The sequence below is a fragment of the Marmota marmota genome, unplaced genomic scaffold (genome assembly GCF_001458135.2).
Source record: "Marmota marmota marmota unplaced genomic scaffold, marMar, whole genome shotgun sequence".
NCBI classification, from domain to species: domain Eukaryota; kingdom Metazoa; phylum Chordata; class Mammalia; order Rodentia; family Sciuridae; genus Marmota; species Marmota marmota.
This window is the reverse complement of record NW_025999977.1, coordinates 36,053,058-36,070,166: the sequence shown is the minus strand read 5'-3', so window position 1 is coordinate 36,070,166 and position 17,109 is coordinate 36,053,058. Positions and strand designations below refer to the sequence as shown.

The window sequence follows — 17,109 nt, the reverse complement described above, 5'->3', positions numbered from 1 at the left end:
ATATTACTTTACCAGATAAAATGTTTTCTTATCTAGAAACATTTCTTTTTTTTTTTTTTTTAATATTTATTTTTTAGTTTTCGGCGGACACAACATCTTTGTTTGTATGTGGTGCTGAGGATCGAACCCGGGCCGCACGCATGCCAGGCAAGTGCGCCACCGCTCGAGCCACATCCCCAGCCCTAGAAACATTTCTTTTACTTTCTAATTTTCCATACTAAAATATATTTCCATACCTATGTGACACTGGTCTATTTTATGCTTTGAATATAGCCCTTGCTGGTAGACACAAGTAAAATTTTTTCAACAAAATACAAAGATTCCTGGTGATTCCATACAGAAACTGAGTTTGATAAAATATGTAGTTATTTCATTATTTTCAGACTCCCATATTGATAGGGTTCCATCCAGTGTAACCCCTGTCAGAGGTTGGAAGGGGCCATGGGACTGGTCTGGGATTGTTTCCAAGGTTTTATTTTCCCAATGCAAGGAATTCTTTTTATGTCAATTAGAATCCATTTGTTTGAGTTTTGATAATTAGGTACAAGTAAGCACTCAGTAAAGGCTGGGTTCGATCAGACCTCCCAAGGGAAGATGTCTCTATAGGCAGAGGATCTATTTTGACAATAGCCTGAGTGTTTATTTAATAATGTGTCCTTCTTTAAAAAAGGTTTAAATGAGAACCATACACGTTTTCTAAAGGGGGAAACTTGTATCACAATGGAATTAAAGTGGCCATTCTGTGGGGTAATTTTTAAGGTATGGTTGCAAAGATGGCTTTCTAATGTTTCCAAGTTATACCCAGAATTTTATTCCCTCTGGACATAGAGGGGCACTGGAACTTGAGCCTGGTTTGGGTTATAATAAATCCTCATATTAGCAGACAAGATGAAGTTTTAGGAAGATTATTTTGATAGGACTGGAGGAGTTAAACTGTCCTTCTATTCATTGTGGATTTTGGTCATCTCTGCAATTTGGAAGTTGTAAAAAGCATCTAAGGTCATTAGCTGGAATGCAGAATCATAAATTCCCTTCGTATTTATGATGGAGACTCATTTTGCTAGTAGCACCTATTGGGGCAGAGACAGGAATGGCAGTGTTTTCTATAGAGTTTGATGACAGGCACAGCCAACAGTCCTGAGCCAATCCAGGATGTGATTGTTTTAGGAGTTGACAAGTAAGGTTTAAGGTTTTCAAAAGGTACATCCAATCCCAAAATCCTCCCAGATGCTGATTTGAGCCAATTACTGGTCATAGGGTAAAAGTTAGTCCTAAGGTCAGGATGAGAAATGGGGAAAACTAGAATAGCAGTCCTCTGGGAAAGTAGCCCCATGTTAAAGAGACAGCAAAGGGCCTTATCCTTGAGAATAGAGTCTTAGAAGTAGCAGAATCCCAAACACAAGAAACCCACAGAGGAAGATAATTCCCAGAATTGGAGCCCACCTCACGTGGGGTATAAGATCAGGAGACATTCACATATCTTTTGGTGGTTGCTTCTTGAAAATGAACTTGAGGTCTTCAACTGGCTCACTGGTCCAAGTTTCCTTAAGAGGGGTGTAATGGTCAGGCAATGCTTGCTTCACCTTTGGCAGGTGAATCCAGTTGTTGATCTCCACTGATTTTATAGTTGTGGGTGTAGCCAGAATTCCTGATATGTACCTTTCCATTTTGGCTTCCACTGATCCTCTGAGGATCCTTCCTTCCATGTTTATATTAACATCTGTTCTCCAGGTAAACACCTGATCTTCAGGTAAAACCTGAAAGGTTTCTCCCTCTTTAGGAGTTGAAAGGACATAGTTTCCTATGGCTTGAATATCTAGTTGGAATTTCCCAAATTGTTAGGTATTTAATGAGTTCAACAGATTCTGATCTGGCACAAGTTCTTTTGATAGAAATGGCCGCCCATATGGCATCTCATAAGGGCTGATATTTAGCTGGGTCCTATATGCATTTCAAATTCTCATGAGGGTGATGGGTAGTAAGGTCACCCTATTTCAGAGATTTCCTGACAGAGTTTAACTAAGGTCTGTTTTAGGGTCTGGTTAGTTCTTTCTACCTTCCCTATGATTGGGGTTTCCAAGCTGAATGTAGATGCTATGTAATTCCCTAGCTTTCACAACCCCTTGTGTGACCTGGGATACAAAGTCCACTGTTACTCTGTAAGCTTTAGGGAAGCCCAAATCTAGGAATTATTTCTGTTAGTAGGGCTTTCACTACTTCTATACCCTTTTCTGTCCTTGTGGGGTAGGCTTCAACCCACCCAGTAAAAGTGTCTACTAGGACACGCAGGTATTTAAATCGTCAGCAAGCAGGCATATGGGTAAAATCCATCTGTCAGTCTTCTCCTGGATATGTTACCCTGTGTTGTATAGGTTCAACCAGTGGGGGGAGTCCGGGCCCAGGATTATTATAGGAGCAAAAGAGCAATCCCTGAAGATGTCTGTCAGCATCTGTTTAGGCCAGCATCCAGAAAAAGTCCGATAGCCATTCCACAGGTGACCTCTCACCCTGGGTGGAAAGAGTCATGTAACATTTTAATGGTGTTCCATTGAATTGACATGGCAGATAAAGTTTTCCATCCCTTTCCCACCATTTTCCTTCTTTAGTGACTTCTGCCCTGAGAGCAACCTATTCCTTCTCTGGAGTATAGATTGGGTGTAATTTGTCTTCCTGGAATGGGAATAAAGCCATAACCAGGGTTGGACCTACAATCATGGCTGCCTCAATGGCTATTTGATCAGCTCTTTTTTTTTTTTTTTTTTTTAAATATTTATTTATTTATTTATTTTTAGTTCTCGGCGGACACAACATCTTTGTTGGTATGTGGTGCTGAGGATCGAACCCGGGCCGCACGCATGCCAGGCGAGCGCGCTACCGCTTGAGCCACATCCCCAGCCCTTGATCAGCTCTTTTGTTGACTTGGGATGCTTTTGATATGTCCTTTAGCTGTCCCCAGAAGTGTATGACAGCCACTCTTTTGGGGAGAGTCACAGCTTCCAACAGCTGCAATATTTATTCTGTATTATTAATGGGGGACTGTCAAGTGGCCAAGAGGCCTCTTCCTTTCCAAATGGTTGCGTGGGCACAAAACACCAAAACCACATATTTGGAGTCATGCATATATAGTGAGCATTTTATCTTGTCCTTTTATTAAGGCTCTAGTTAGGGCAATTGGCTCAGCCTTTTGAGCTGAAGTCCCTGAGGGCAAGAGGTGAGCTCCTATTAATTTTTCTGTTCTTACTATTGCATATCCAGCCTTCCCTTGACCATTTCAGACAAAACTACTACCATCCATGAACCATTCTTCCTCTGGGTTAGACAGAGGTTGGTCAGATAGGTCTGGGTGACTGGCATAGGACTGGAGCATTACTTCCTCACATGAATGTTCAGCTAGGAGGTCAGTGGGAATTAGAGAGGCTGGATTGAGAGTATTATATGTTCTGATATTATCCTCAGCATTATCCAAGACAACTGTCTAATATTTTGTAAGTCTTTATCCTATTATCCATAAATGCCTTTCTGTTTCCAAGGTGGTTTTAACCCGGTGTGGGGTGAAGAACTTAAGAGGTTGCCCTAAAGTAATCTTAGTAGCCTCTATTATCAGAAGGGTTGTGGCTACCACCACTCACAAACATCCTGGTCACCTTGTAGTTACCCACCTCTAATTTCTTAGAGAAATAAGCTACTGGCCTGTGTTGGACCCCCAGGTCTTGTGTTAGTACCTTTGTAGCTATTCCCTTTCTTTCTGCCACATAAAGGGTAAACGGCTCAGTTAGGTTAGGTATTCCTAGGACTGGAACCTGGCTAAGTACCTGCTTCAATGCCCCCAAAGTCAGTTTCATTTTCTGCATTCCATTCTAGGGGCTCTGAGTCTGGCCCTTTTATGCTTTTATAGAGGAGATTTGCAATAAGGTCAAAGTTTGGGATCCAGATTCTATAGAACCCTTCCATGCCCAAAAGGAGCACAGCTGTTGTTTATTAACTGGTGGACCCAACTGACAAATGACCCTTATCATATCTGGGGAAATTTGTCTGGTCCCTGGAGTTAGTATATATTCCAAAGATTGCACCTTATTTTGAGAGATTTGGACTTTCTTTTTAGATACCTTGAATACTCCTTCTACCAAGAAATTGAGTGTTTGTATGGTGTTTTGGTAGAGATATCCTTAGTTGGATTACATATTAGTAGGTCATCTACCTATTGAAGGATTCCTCTCTGATTGAGTTTGAGATCCCTTATGTCCCTTGCCAGGACCCAGACAAAACCCTATCCCTAAACCCCTAGGGGAGGATTGTCCATGAATGTTGTTGTCTTTCCTTATTAAAAGGATTTTCATTCAAAAGCAAAAAGATATTGGGATGAAAAATGCCATAGGATTGAGAAGAATGCATTCTTGAGATCCAATACTGTAAACCAAGTAGTATCTCCTGGTGTTTGGGAGTGCAAGGTATAAAGGTCTGCAACTAAGGGGTATACAGCTTCATTAACAAGTCTCAGGTCTTGTACTAGCCAGTATTACCTGTTAGGTTTTAGAATGGTTAAAATTGGGGTGTTATTGGGGGATTGCAGGTTTAAGAAGTCTATATTGAACTAGCTCATGTATAATAGGTTGTAATCCCCTTTTTACCTTTTCTTTTAAAGGTTATTGTTTTTATTTGGGTAATGGCTAACATCTTTTAGGGTTACATATACTGGAAAAGTATAAATAACTTTTCCTGACCTTCCTGCTTACAAGCTAAAGTATTTACTTGAGAATTAATCTCTTGAGGTACAGGATCACAAATGGCCACGAGGAGTGTTTGGGGTTTGTATCCCCAGTGGAGGAATACCCCCAGTATGGCCATTTTATCTTATCCTAGCAGTGGAAGAGAAGAGCTGGGGATTGTTAGAAATTCATGAATAAAAAACAGATTATCAAATTGGCAAGGTATGAGATGGGTAAAGTTTTTTTTTTTTTTCTACCTTCAAGGCCTACCACAAAAATGGACCTTGAAGAAGGCTTTCCTGTATAAGCAGTCAGAGCAGAGCACCTCGCCCCTATATGGACAAAGAATTGGATTTCCTTACCCATAACATCCAAGATTACCTGACGTTCCTCAAGAGAGATGGTAATGTCACATAGGAGCTTCTGTGGCCACCTCCGGTATCCTCAGTCAACATTTTCTCCATCCAGGAGGGTCTGTGCTGCTATGGTCTTGACTGACCTAGTCCATCTTCTGGAATGGGGACACTCAATTCCCCAGTGCCCCTTGGAAAGGGGCTCACCTTCTGGCTGGCTCATCAAAATGTTACCATTATGATATCCAATCAAATTCCATGTCTTTGGTGTCCTGAACAAAGAATTGAGTGAGACACACAGAAGTAACAGAGTATAGATTTATTGGAGGTGAAGATGGTACTCCATTAGGTAGAATGGAGTGGGCTGGAAGAGAGAGAGAAAGGTTGGGGGGGAGAGAAGGGGTGGAGGACTCAAGGTCCCAGTGTCTGGAAATTAGGGTTTTATATCCTGAACTATGGGGGTGTCTCTTCCTTATATGGATCTGATTGAAGACTTTACCCCATTTTTCCCCATTGGTTATCTCATGGCACCTAATTAGAATATTTACCAATTTTGTTCATTTATGAATACTCCACCAGTGAAACTCCACATCATGTACCACCATAAGAATGGGATCCTAGGGGGTGTGGTTGTGGCTCAGTGGTAGAGCGCTTGCCTAGCATGCGTGAGGCACTGGGTTGGATCCTCAGCACCACATGAAAAAATAACAAATAAAACAAAGGTATTGTTTCCATCTACAACTAAAAAATAAATTAAAAAAAGAATTGGATCCTAATTAGAATAACTTATATTCCATGTATGTATAATATGTAAAAATATACTCTACTTTCATGTATATCTAAAAAGAACAACAAAAAAAGAATATTTTCCAACTTCCCCCCCATTAATTACTTTAGAAAACCTAATTAGAATACTTCCCACTTTACTTCCATTGGTCATTTTAAAATTTGAACCTGTGGTGGGAGTTGTCATGGTAATAGGATTTATTGTAAACAGGGACAGGACTGTCTCCTTATCCTCCAGCTGCTTCATTTTAATATTTTGTCTCCACCATTTTGGTGTCCCTGAACTCCTACCCAACAGTAGCAAACGCCTGGACTCAGAAGACTGAGGCAGGAGGATGGCAAGTTGAAAGCCAGCTTTAGCAACTTAGTGAGGCCCTGAGAAACTTATAGATACCTCTCACAATAAAATATTTAAAGAGCTTAGCGGTTAAGTGACCCCTGTGTTCAATAATACAAGGAAAGAGATGAAAGGTAGTTCCCCCAAAGAAAAGGAAAGAACACAAAACACACACACACATACACACACACCCCCCCACACACAGAGAAACAGCACAGATTCCTTAGTAAAACTATGGGATGGTTATTGTACAAAACCTAATAATTATCTTATTCAAATAATTAATTTTTCAGGTTAAGATATATAAGCATGTACTAATTTAAGTCTTTGGAATCACTGAACTTATCACATTGAGTTAACATTTTTCATTTTTTCTTTCTGGTACTGGGGATTGAATCCATGGGAGTCCTATCCATGAGCTCTATCACTGAGCTACACCCCCAGCCCTTTTTATTTTTTGAGAGAGCCCTTTTCGGTTTTTATTTATTTTTTTAAGTTTTATTTATTTATCGGTATAGGGGATTGAACCCAGGGGCGCCTTACCACTGAGCAACATCTCCAGCCCTTTTTATTTTATGAGAGGCCCTCGGTAAATTGCTGAGGCTGGCTTTGAACTGGCGATCCGGCTGCCTGGGCCTCTGGAGTAGCTGGGAGTACAGACGTGAGCCAACTCGCCTTACTGAGCTAACAATTTTTATATGAGGTGACCCGAAATGTGTCGGCTTTCTCTCCAGATAATTTCCAGATTGATATGCACGTCCTCTGAAATGGAACTAAGATCAACCACCCTTTGTATAAGAGTTAGGTCAACTGGTAGAAAATTACGAAAGAAAAATTGAAAACAATGACACCGTGAGCTAGGAGTCCTGCGAGAGAGTTGGGCGAGTCACCACCACAAGTCGCAAATCCTGCTTTGCGGGTGTATTACCAGGGTTCCTTATTCTCATCCCACAGCAGCAGCGAAGTTGGACAAGCCTCTGGGGCTCAAGACCAATGCGGGCGGAACTACAAGTCGTGGACTGTAGTTCCCCGGGGAAGAAGTAGAGAAGAGGAAACTACACATGCGCATAAAACCCCAGGTCAACAAAGACGGCGGCGTGAGCGCGCGCCGAAGAAAGACACAGGAGGACGTGCGCGTGCGCGGCCTCCACTCGCAGCTACTAGGAGGCAGAGGACAGAGAGAGGGAGGGGCTGGAGTCACCGACCGCTGGAAGAACAGAAGGGGTTGTGCTCCAGGCCGGGGAAGGAGAAAGGGGCGGGGCCAGCGGGCAGCGCGTGGAGGTGTCGAGCTCCTGGGACCCGCGGGTGCGCGGGGGTCCGTGGCCCTCGCTGACGCCTTGGCCGCTGCTGCCGCCGCTTGGTCGCCGTCGGTCTGCGGGAGGCGGGTTATGGCGGCCGCGGCAGTGGGCGCTGTGAATGAGTTCTCCGGGTGGACGAGGGAAGAAGAAAGGCTCCGGCGGCCCCAGCAGCCCGGTGCCTCCGAGGCCTCCGCCCTCCTGCCAGGCCCCCGCCCCTCACGCTGCCGGGCCGGCCCCTCCGCCCCGGTCGCCGCATAAGCGGAACCTGTATTACTTCTCCTACCCGCTCATCGTAGGCTTCGCGCTGCTGCGTCTGGTGGCCTTCCACCTGGGGCTCCTCTTCGTGTGGCTCTGCCAGCGCTTCTCCCGCGCCCTCATGGCCGCCAAGAGGAGCTCCCGGGCCGCGCCGACGCCAGCCTCTGCCTCGCCCCCTGCACCCGAGCCGGGTGGCGAGGCCGAGCACGTCCGGGCCTTCCACAAACAGGCCTTCGAGTACATCTCCATTGCCCTGCGCATCGATGAGGACGAGAAAGGTAACTGGAGGTTGGGGACGGTGGTCCAGGGAGGGCACACCTGCGTTCCTTTCCAGCGGGAGGGGCGGTGCATCCCCAGAATTGATCAGCTCCGGGACTCTTTGAGTCCCTGCGAATCAGTTTCACAATTCCCAATTAAATCTCTCCCCTTTTAGGGCACCTCAGCTATCGACTTTGTTGCAGACACCATCCTTCTCCCTATACTTTTTCATGACCCAAGTCCTTATAAGACACCCAGACAAGCTGGTGATAGTGACAGTTGTCCTAGAGTGACCACACGGATTCTTTCTAGCATTGTAAACCATGACTTCTCTGAGCCAGGTTTCCAAAAGTTTTTTTTTTTTTTTTTGAAATTTGATGATAAGGTCTTTCTGTCTTTGTCCTAGCTGGCCTCAAACTTTTGTATTCCTCTTCCAATAGCCTTTCAAGTAGCTGAGATTACAGGCTATTTGTCACTAAATGTGGTAACAATTTTTTTTTTAATTCGCCCCCTCCTACCCCCTTCCCAGCACCTCCTTGAGTAGGGGATCTTCTATGTTGCCTATACTGGTCTTAAACCCCTGAGCTCCAGAGAGCCTCCTGTCTCAGCTTCTGAATAGTTTGAACTATAGGTACATGCCACAACACCTGGCTTGTTGTTCCTTTTTAAAATAGACTTTGATATCAATTTGCTTGTCAGTTGTCTGTTATTTATAAAGTTTAAAATTCATACAAATCATTTTAGGTATGTGAATCTATATACAAAGAGAAATTTAGGTAACAGTAAGTTATAAAAATCAAAGTTAAGGATATTAAAGAAATTTTAAGGTAAATCTAGCTGTTAACTTGGAATAAGTCATTTAAAAATTTTTAATTTCATATTTTTAAGATGTAGCAACATGGATNTTTTTTTTTTTTTTTTTTTTTTTTTTTTGTACCAGAGATTGAATCAAGAGGCGCTTAACCATCGAACCACATCCTCAACCCTTTTCATTTTTATTTTTTTTGAGACAGGGTCTCACTAAGTTGCTTAGGGCCTTGCTAAGTTGCTGAGGCTGGCCTTGAACTTGGAATCCTCTCGCCTCAGCCTCCAGAGTCGCTGGGATGACAGGCGTGCGCCACCATGCCCGGCTTCCAAAAAATTTTTGCTATTGGAGAAGCTGGGTCTTGTTACAGATTTTATATATTTGTTGTATATGGACACAGTGCCTTTATATATTTTTATGTGGTACTGAGGATAGAATCCAGTGCCTCACACATGCTAGGCAAGCACTCTACCACTGAGCTACAGCTGCAGCCCCATTGTTACAAGTTTTTAATGAAAGCAAATACTGTAATGTCAGAATAAAAAGAACAGATGATTTAAGTTTTAAAGGAATACATAAGTGTGATTACAGCTGAATTTGCTTTCAGTTTCATGACAGTCATCAATATAGTTGTATTTTAGCATAATACTATTGCCTTGGTTGCTTTGATTTTAATTAAATCAGTATTCCAAGGTAGCCTCTAAGTTGCTAAGTTGAAATGTTAAGTGAGTGAGTTGGATAAATTAATACATATTTTACAACAAAACCAAAAGCAGAGGTTTATGTTTCTATTACGTATTGTACCAGGGATTGAACCCAGTGGTCCTTTACCTGTTAGCTACATCTCAGGTCCTTTCTAGTTTTTATTTATTTATTTATGAACCTTTATTTTTTATTTATTTATATTTGGTGCTGAGAATCTAACCCAGTGGCTCACACATGCTAGGCAAGTGTTCTACCACTGAGCCACAACCCCAGCCACTCTAGTTTTTATTTTGAGACAGAGTTTTGCTAAATTGATGAGGTTGGCCTCAAACTTGTGATCCTCCTACATCAGCCTCCTCAGTTGCTGGGATTACAGGTGTGGGCCTGGGAGATTTATGTTTCTTTTTTCCTTTTTTTTTTTTTTGTGTGTGTGTTTACCTTTTTAAAATTTATTTTTATGTGGTGCTGAGGATCAAACCCAGGGTCTCATAGGTGCCAGGCAAGCGCTCTACCACTGAGCCACAACCCCAGCCCCAATTTATTTTATTTTTAAAATTTATTATTTAGTACTGGGAATTGAACCCAGGGGTGCTTTTTCCCTCTGAGCTACACCTCAGCCTTTAAAATTTTTTTAGTTTGAGATGGGTTCTTAATAAGTTGCTGAGGTTGGCCTTGAATTTGCACAGATGTATGTTTTCTAAATGAAAGCAAGAATACTACCTTCTTCAGGTTTCATAAGTTTTTTGTTGTTGTTGTTTAAATTCTGTGTGTCAGGCATTATGCTGTCAACTTTGCTTGTGTTATTTAATCCTCACAATTAACCCTGTTAGGTGAAGGCAATATTGATATCAGCATTTTAGAGATGAGGGGACTGAAACTCAAAAGATTAAAGTGGGGGTACTGGGTGTACTCATTGGTAGAGCACATGTATAGCATAAGTCAGGCACTGGGTTCAATTCCTAGTACCAGGAAAAAAAAGGCCGGGGGAGGGGCTGGGGATGTGGCTTGTTGGTTAAATACCCCTGGGTTCAATCCCCAGTACCAAAAAAAAAAAAAAAAAAGAAATTATCTAAATAAAATTCTGTTTATTCCTACTCTGTTTTAAGATACACATATTTAAGACAGCAGACTTTAAAAAATTACTTGCCATAATTTAAAAATTCTGTATCCAAGTTTGTGGATAAACAAAAATGTGGATAATATAAAATGCTTGTTAATATCTGTTTTCCCACGTTGAGGATAGTGAGTAGAAATCAAAGGTATCTTGGTAACTTTTACTCCTGAAAATTGCTGTATATTAACCATTTTGAAAGGATTGATTTCAGACCTAATTTTCTTGGGCTTAATGATTCTGCTTTAATGTTTCCATGATTAGAATAAGGAAAGAATTAATCTAATAAGTGGAAATTGAAATGATAACCTTTTTAAAAAAAAAGACTTTTTTTTGGTGGAGGGGTATTGGGGATTGAACTCAGGGGCACTCAACCACTGAGCTATATCCCAGTCCTATTTTGTATTTTTATTTAGAGACAGGGAGGGTCTCACTGAGTTGCTTAGCATCTCACTGTTGCTGAATCTGGCTTTGAACTCTCGATCCTCCTGTCTCAGCCTCCCAAGCTGTTGGTATTACAGTCATGCGCCTTTGTGTCCTGCTGACATTACTTTTTATTAAATACATTTCACATTTCTCATCAAAAATATTTAGTAATGGGCTGGGGCTGTAGCTCAGTAGTAGAGCACTTGCCTTACAGGTGTGAGGCCCTGGGTTCTATCCTCAGCACCACATAAAAACAAATATTGTGTTCATCTACAACTAAAAAAAAATTTTAAAAATATTTAGTAGCATTTTCACTAAAGAGAGAAAAAGCCACTCTTAGGGACTTTATACCTTATTCTGTTTCAAGCTGTTCTTTTTTAAATTGTAGTTTATAGTTTCCTCAATGTTAAGTACAGTTAAACCTTATAAACTCATCTGGTATCTGGAGTCACAAGATTATTGTTAGTTGTCTTGATGATAATTAAGGGATAATCAGTAAATGGATATTAAGTTATTGAAGAATGGCCTTCCCTAATCCTTCCTGCATCTTTTCCACAAACTTACTCTCTCTGTTCTACCTAATAGTGGTTCGGATTTCTGGCAAAGTATAGATTATCTATTTTTCTATACTAGTTTTCTTTATTTTTGACCTATAGTAGCCCTGCCAAGCCAGTGAAGATATTAATATGCAGATGCAGCATTTTTTCCTCATTGTGAATTATTAATTACTTACACCAGCTGTAGAACAAAAAGTCTTTAAGCACAATCACATTCAGCAATTGTTCATTCTGATAAATGAGGAAACTAAAACTTCAAAATCTATAGTTTTCTTAGAGACTGTTAGATATTTTGCAGTTATATAAGTTTAGCATAGACATGCTATACTTATTCACATATTTTCTGCTCCTCTTATATAATTTTTTGTTTTAGAAATTATGTTTTGTTTTTAATGGTGTTGAGTATTAAACACAGAGCCTTGGTCATGGTAGGCAAGCACTCTGCCTCTGAAATTTATTTCTAGCCCTTAACTCTTGTTGTTAAATGGACTTTGTCAGTATTCTCCAGTTAGTGATTGCCAAGATCACACCTGTGATTGAACAAGTGGGACTTGTTCCAGCCAGGGAGAACACACACCATATGGAACTGGGGTACTAGGAAGATCTATGGGATTTGGGATGGTATTAGGTGATATCAAGGAGCAATTAAAGGAAGCAAGGTTTTGCTCTGGAGTTGGTGCTGTCAGGAATTAGTAATAATTCTATACTTGAGTTTTTAAATTCTGTCTACAAGGAAAAAAAGACTAATGTGAGGGCTAAAGGTGTAATTGGTTAAGAAGCAAGGGTCCCTCAGCTGTAAGAGGGACAACAAGTTCAGTATTTCATGGATTGGACAATGTTCATATTTTAAAAAAATATTTTTTTAGTTGTAGATGGACACAATACCTTCATTCTATTTGGTTTTATTTGTATGTAGTGCTGGGGACCAAACTCAGTGCCTCTTGCATACTAGGCAAGCACTCTACCACTGAGCCACAACCCCAGCCCCACCTCCCCCGACAATGTTCATATTTTGTCTGTGTTTAAGTGTTATTATAAAGTGATATAGAGTTCCATCACCATTATACAGTGGCCTTATCTGATGTTGATATTCTGTGAAATTGTTCAGTAATTACTGGCTGTAAATGGCAGATCAGTTCCTACTTTAACCAAGGCCTAGCTAATTACTAGGCCAGCTCCTGGATGTTGGAAGCTGCTTTTTATTTCTCAGCTCCAAAGTCTAATTTTACCCCTTTTCAGTTGCAGTACCTATCCAAATTGACATTTGAATCCTGACTATATAGCATTGGGCAAGTTACTGTGTAAGATAACGTTTGTAAAGTGCTTAGTGCCCATGCATAGTAGGTCCTCAGTAAATAGGAACTACTATTATTTATTCAGCAGTCCTTTTACGATTAGAGCCTCTTGAGGTTATATTAGAATATTGATTGGGCTGGGGTTGTGGCTCAATGGTAAAGCGCTCGTCTAACATGTGCGAGGCCCTGGTTCGATCCTCAGCGCCACATAAAAATAAATAAATAAAGGTATTGTGTTCAACTACAACTAAAAATATAAAATAAAATATTTAAAAAAAAAGAATATTGATGAATCTTGAAACTAGTTTTTCTTTTTTGTACTGGATTGAATTCAGGGGCAGTCAACCACTGAGCCACATCCCCAGCCCTGTTTTGTATTTCATTTAGAGACGGGGTCTCACTGAGTTGCTTAGGGTCTCCCTTTTGCAGACTGGCTTTGAACTCATTTTCCTCCTACCTCAGCCTCCCAAGCTGCTGGGATTACAGGCGTGTGCCCCCATGCCTGGCTTGCAATTAGTTTCTGTTACTCTTTTTAGAATGCAATAGCAGCATAAAATGGGTTTGGAGAAGTATCTAAAGTAACAAAACACTTGTGCTATTTGTGGTCCTTAGACATTAAAAAAAAAAAAGGAATTCTTCTATCCTCACATCTCAATTAGTATCCATGTTTATGTATTATAAAAAATTAGAAGTGGATTTTTTGTGCTCATACATAAATATAAGCTCTTGGTATAGAAAATACAACTTCATTTGTGTAATGTGTCAAAATGTATTTTATTGTCATTTATAACTAACTAGAACAAATAAAAAATAAAATAAAGAATTTGGAAAATACACAGAATATTAAAATTGTCCAATACCCATAATAAATACACAGGTTGGGGGAGTGGCTTATTTGTTTTGTTTTTTATTTTTCTCTTTTTTTCCCCCTTGCTATTGGGGATTAAAACTAGAAGCATTCCCACCAGTGAGTTAAGTCCCCAGACTTTAAAATTTATTTTTACAGTATTGGGGTTAACCCACAGTGCTCTACCAGTGAACTGTATTGCAGTGCTTTTTTATTTTATTTTTTTATGGTACTGGGTATTGAACTCATGGTGCTTAATTGAGCCACATTCCCGCCCTTTTTATTTATTTACTTTTTAAAAATTTGAGACAGGTTCTCAATAAATTGCTTAGGATCTTGTTAATTTGCTGAGGCTGGCCTTGAACTTGCATTCCTCTTACCTTAGCCTCCTAAATTGCTGAGAATTCAGGTGTGTGCCTGGCTTAATTTTGCTGATCTTGAGCTTTACAAATGAAATCATCTGGTATGTGTTCTTCGTGTGCTGAACATTATCCTTGTCAGACTAATCAATGATGTTACATGAGGCAGTGGATCATTTTCATCGCTTTATGCCAGGGATTGGCCAACTGCCTGTGAAGGGTCATTTGCCTTTTTAAAAAAATTATTATTATAGTAGTACAATATACGTAACATAAAGTTCATCATTTTAAGTGTACATTCACTGGTATTAAGTACATTCACAGTGTTGTGCAGCTATCACCACTGTCCATTTCTACAACTTTTTCATCATCCAAACAGAAACTCTGTACCCTTTAAACAGTAATTTCCCAATAGGTGCTCCCTTTTCTCCCTTTCCCAGTTCCTGGTAACCTCTCTTCTATTTTCTGTCTCTGAATTTGCCTAGTCTGGGTATCTCATTGGTGGAGTCATACAATATTTACCATTTTGTGTCTGGTTTATTTCATATAATGTCTTTTTTTTTGTGGAGCTGGGTGGAGGCTTTACCACTATGTCACATCCCTAGCCCTTTTTCATATTGGCACTGGGGATTGAACCCAGAGGTGTTCAACCACTGAACCACATTCCCAGCCCTTTTTCATATTTTTATTTAGAGGTAGGTCTCATTAAGATGCTTAGGGCCTTGCTAAGGTGCTGAGGCTGGCTTTGATCCTCTTGCCTCAGCCTCCTGAGCCACTAAGATTACAGGTGTGTGCCATCACACCCAGTTTATTTTCTATTTTGAGACAAGAGTCTTGCTAAGTTGGTTAGGGACTTGCTCAGTTGCTGAGGCTGCCTTGAACTGTGATCCTCTTGGCTCAGCCTCCTGAGTTGCTGGGATTATAGGCATGTGTCATTTTGCCTAGCAGCATGTTTTCAAGATTTATCCTTATTGTAGCAATTATCAGATTTTCCTTCTTTTTTTTTTTTTTTAAGTCTGAATAATGTTCTGTCATCTGTATATATAAACATTTTGTTTATCCATTTTTGGACATTTGGGCTGTTCCCATGTAATGAGGATAATTCTGATATGAATATCAGTATATTACCAGTGTATAAGCATTAGTTTGAGTGCCTGCTTTTAGTTTTTTGGGTGTGAAAACTAGGAGTGGGATTACTGGATCATATGGCAACTCTGTGTTAACTTTTCAAACTTTCAAATTTTTCCATAAAGGCTATACTATTTTCTCTTCCCACTGGCAGCATACAAAGGTTCCATTTTCTCCACATTTGTTATATTCTATTTTATCAGATTTTTCTTGATTCTTGAGATTGAATCCAGGGGCACTTTACCACTGAACTATATCCCCAGTCCTTTTTATTTTTTGTTTTGATACAGGGTATTGCTAAGTTTGATTATCTCCCTAAATTGCCCAGGCTGACCTCATACTACTTGTGATCATCCTGCCTCAGCCTCCCAAATTGCTGGGATTATAGGCATGTACCACCACACTTGGCCTTTCTTTCTTTTTTTTTTTTTTTCTTTCTTTCTCTCTCTTTTTTTTAATAGCCACCCTACTACATAGAGTGGTATCATTTGACTTGTAGGTTGGACATCTTTTCATGTGATTAATGGCTATTTGTGTATTTCATTTTGAGAAATGTCTATTCAGGTCATGTGTGTTTGTGTGTATGTATGTATATGTTTTTCTGGTGTGGGAGATCAAATCCAGGGCTTTGTGTGTGCTAAGGAAGAGCTGCTACTGAGCCATACAGCTTTTTTTGTCCATTTTTTTAACATATTAATTTAATTTATTTATGTTTATGTGGTGCTGAGGATCGAACCCAGAGCCTTGCATGTTCGAGGCAAGCACTGTATCGCTGAGCCACAACCCCAGCCCCCTTTGTCCAACTTTAAATTTAATTGTTCTTATGTTGTTGAGCAATTAGTACATATTTTAAACAACTACTCGATTCTGCCATGTATAGAGGCGTTATGTGACTGGATTTGAAATTTGGACCATAGTTTGCTAACTCCTGCCTTAGATAATGTAGTTTATTTATACTTCATATTATTGGTTAATAATTTTATACTACAACAAGAAGTAGTTGTAAGTTCCTGCCACCCCAATTCTTTCTTTTTCTTTTTTAAAAAATATTTTTAGTTGTAGATGGAAACAAAATTTAATTAATTAATTTATGTGGCGCTGAAGATCGAACCCAGTGCCTCACGCATGCAAGGCAAGTGCTCAACCACTGAGCAACAACCCCAGCCCTGCAATTTTTTCTTGATTTGATGTAGTTTGGTTATTTGAGTATGAGTTATTTGGCATTGTTGGGTAAGAGGGAAATGTGTATGGAAATTTAGGAACTGTTGGGAACTATATTAAAGTAACTTTGAGACCTTTGTGCACTGGAGACCATTGGAAGGTTTGATTTTCCTACCTTAAATTCACCAAAGGATGCGCAGTGGAGGTTATGGTCTGTAGTTTGCCAACCCCTAACGTAAGAGACTGAAGTAATTTAATTTGAATGTGGACTTCAGTCATTTACAGGCTAGAACTAGTTCTTCACATTCAGTGATGCAGGGTCTCAACCATGTTCCTTTGCCATAACTGCTTCTCTTTAGCATCTCTGGAATTATTATTATTATTATTTTTTGTCAACTAAGTTATATGAGTTTGTGGAAAGTTCTGCTTAGTTGTTGGCCAATTCTGGTTTCAGAATTGCCGATGAGTTCAAGTAGGAAAGTAAAGTGCCCTGGGGGTGGGAATAGGAAAGATAGTAGAATGAATCAGACGTAACTTTCCTGTGTTCTTATATGAATACATGACCAATGGAACTCCACATCGTGTACAACTACAAAAATGCCAAGTTATACTCTATGTATGTATGATATATCAAAGTATATTCTACTGTCATATATAACTAAAAAGAACAAATTTAAAAATTCAGATCTTTTAATGGAAACATAAAAAAAAAAAAAAAAAGT

At 40.1% G+C, this 17,109-nt stretch overlaps 1 protein-coding gene and 1 long non-coding RNA gene across 6 annotated transcripts in view; one reads left to right on the top strand and one right to left on the bottom strand.

Moving 5' to 3' along the window:
* Nucleotides 1–261: 261 nt before the first annotated feature.
* Nucleotides 262–7,219, bottom strand: LOC107137374. 2 transcript variants are annotated; one of them, XR_007348130.1, is made up of 4 exons: nucleotides 7,111–7,214; nucleotides 6,240–6,283; nucleotides 5,088–5,331; nucleotides 262–2,508 (listed from the first exon to the last, which is right to left on the bottom strand). It is a non-coding gene; the product is annotated as an uncharacterized LOC107137374 (long non-coding RNA). The 2 variants fall into 2 exon arrangements; XR_001502850.2 differs by lacking the exon at nucleotides 6,240–6,283 and having other exon boundaries at nucleotides 7,111–7,219.
* Nucleotides 7,220–7,324: 105 nt separating this feature from the next.
* The window catches only part of Spast (spastin), a 58,857-nt gene continuing 49,072 nt past the window's right edge, over nucleotides 7,325–17,109 (top strand). The window contains exon 1 of one of the 4 annotated variants that reach the window (XM_048804576.1): nucleotides 7,325–8,013. In XM_048804576.1, the coding sequence (XP_048660533.1) occupies nucleotides 7,599–8,013 (415 nt within the window). In that variant the 5' untranslated portion in view covers nucleotides 7,325–7,598. The remainder of the gene's footprint in view (nucleotides 8,014–17,109) is intronic. The other 3 variants (XM_048804577.1, XM_015479791.2, XM_015479792.2) reach the window with 3 other exon arrangements.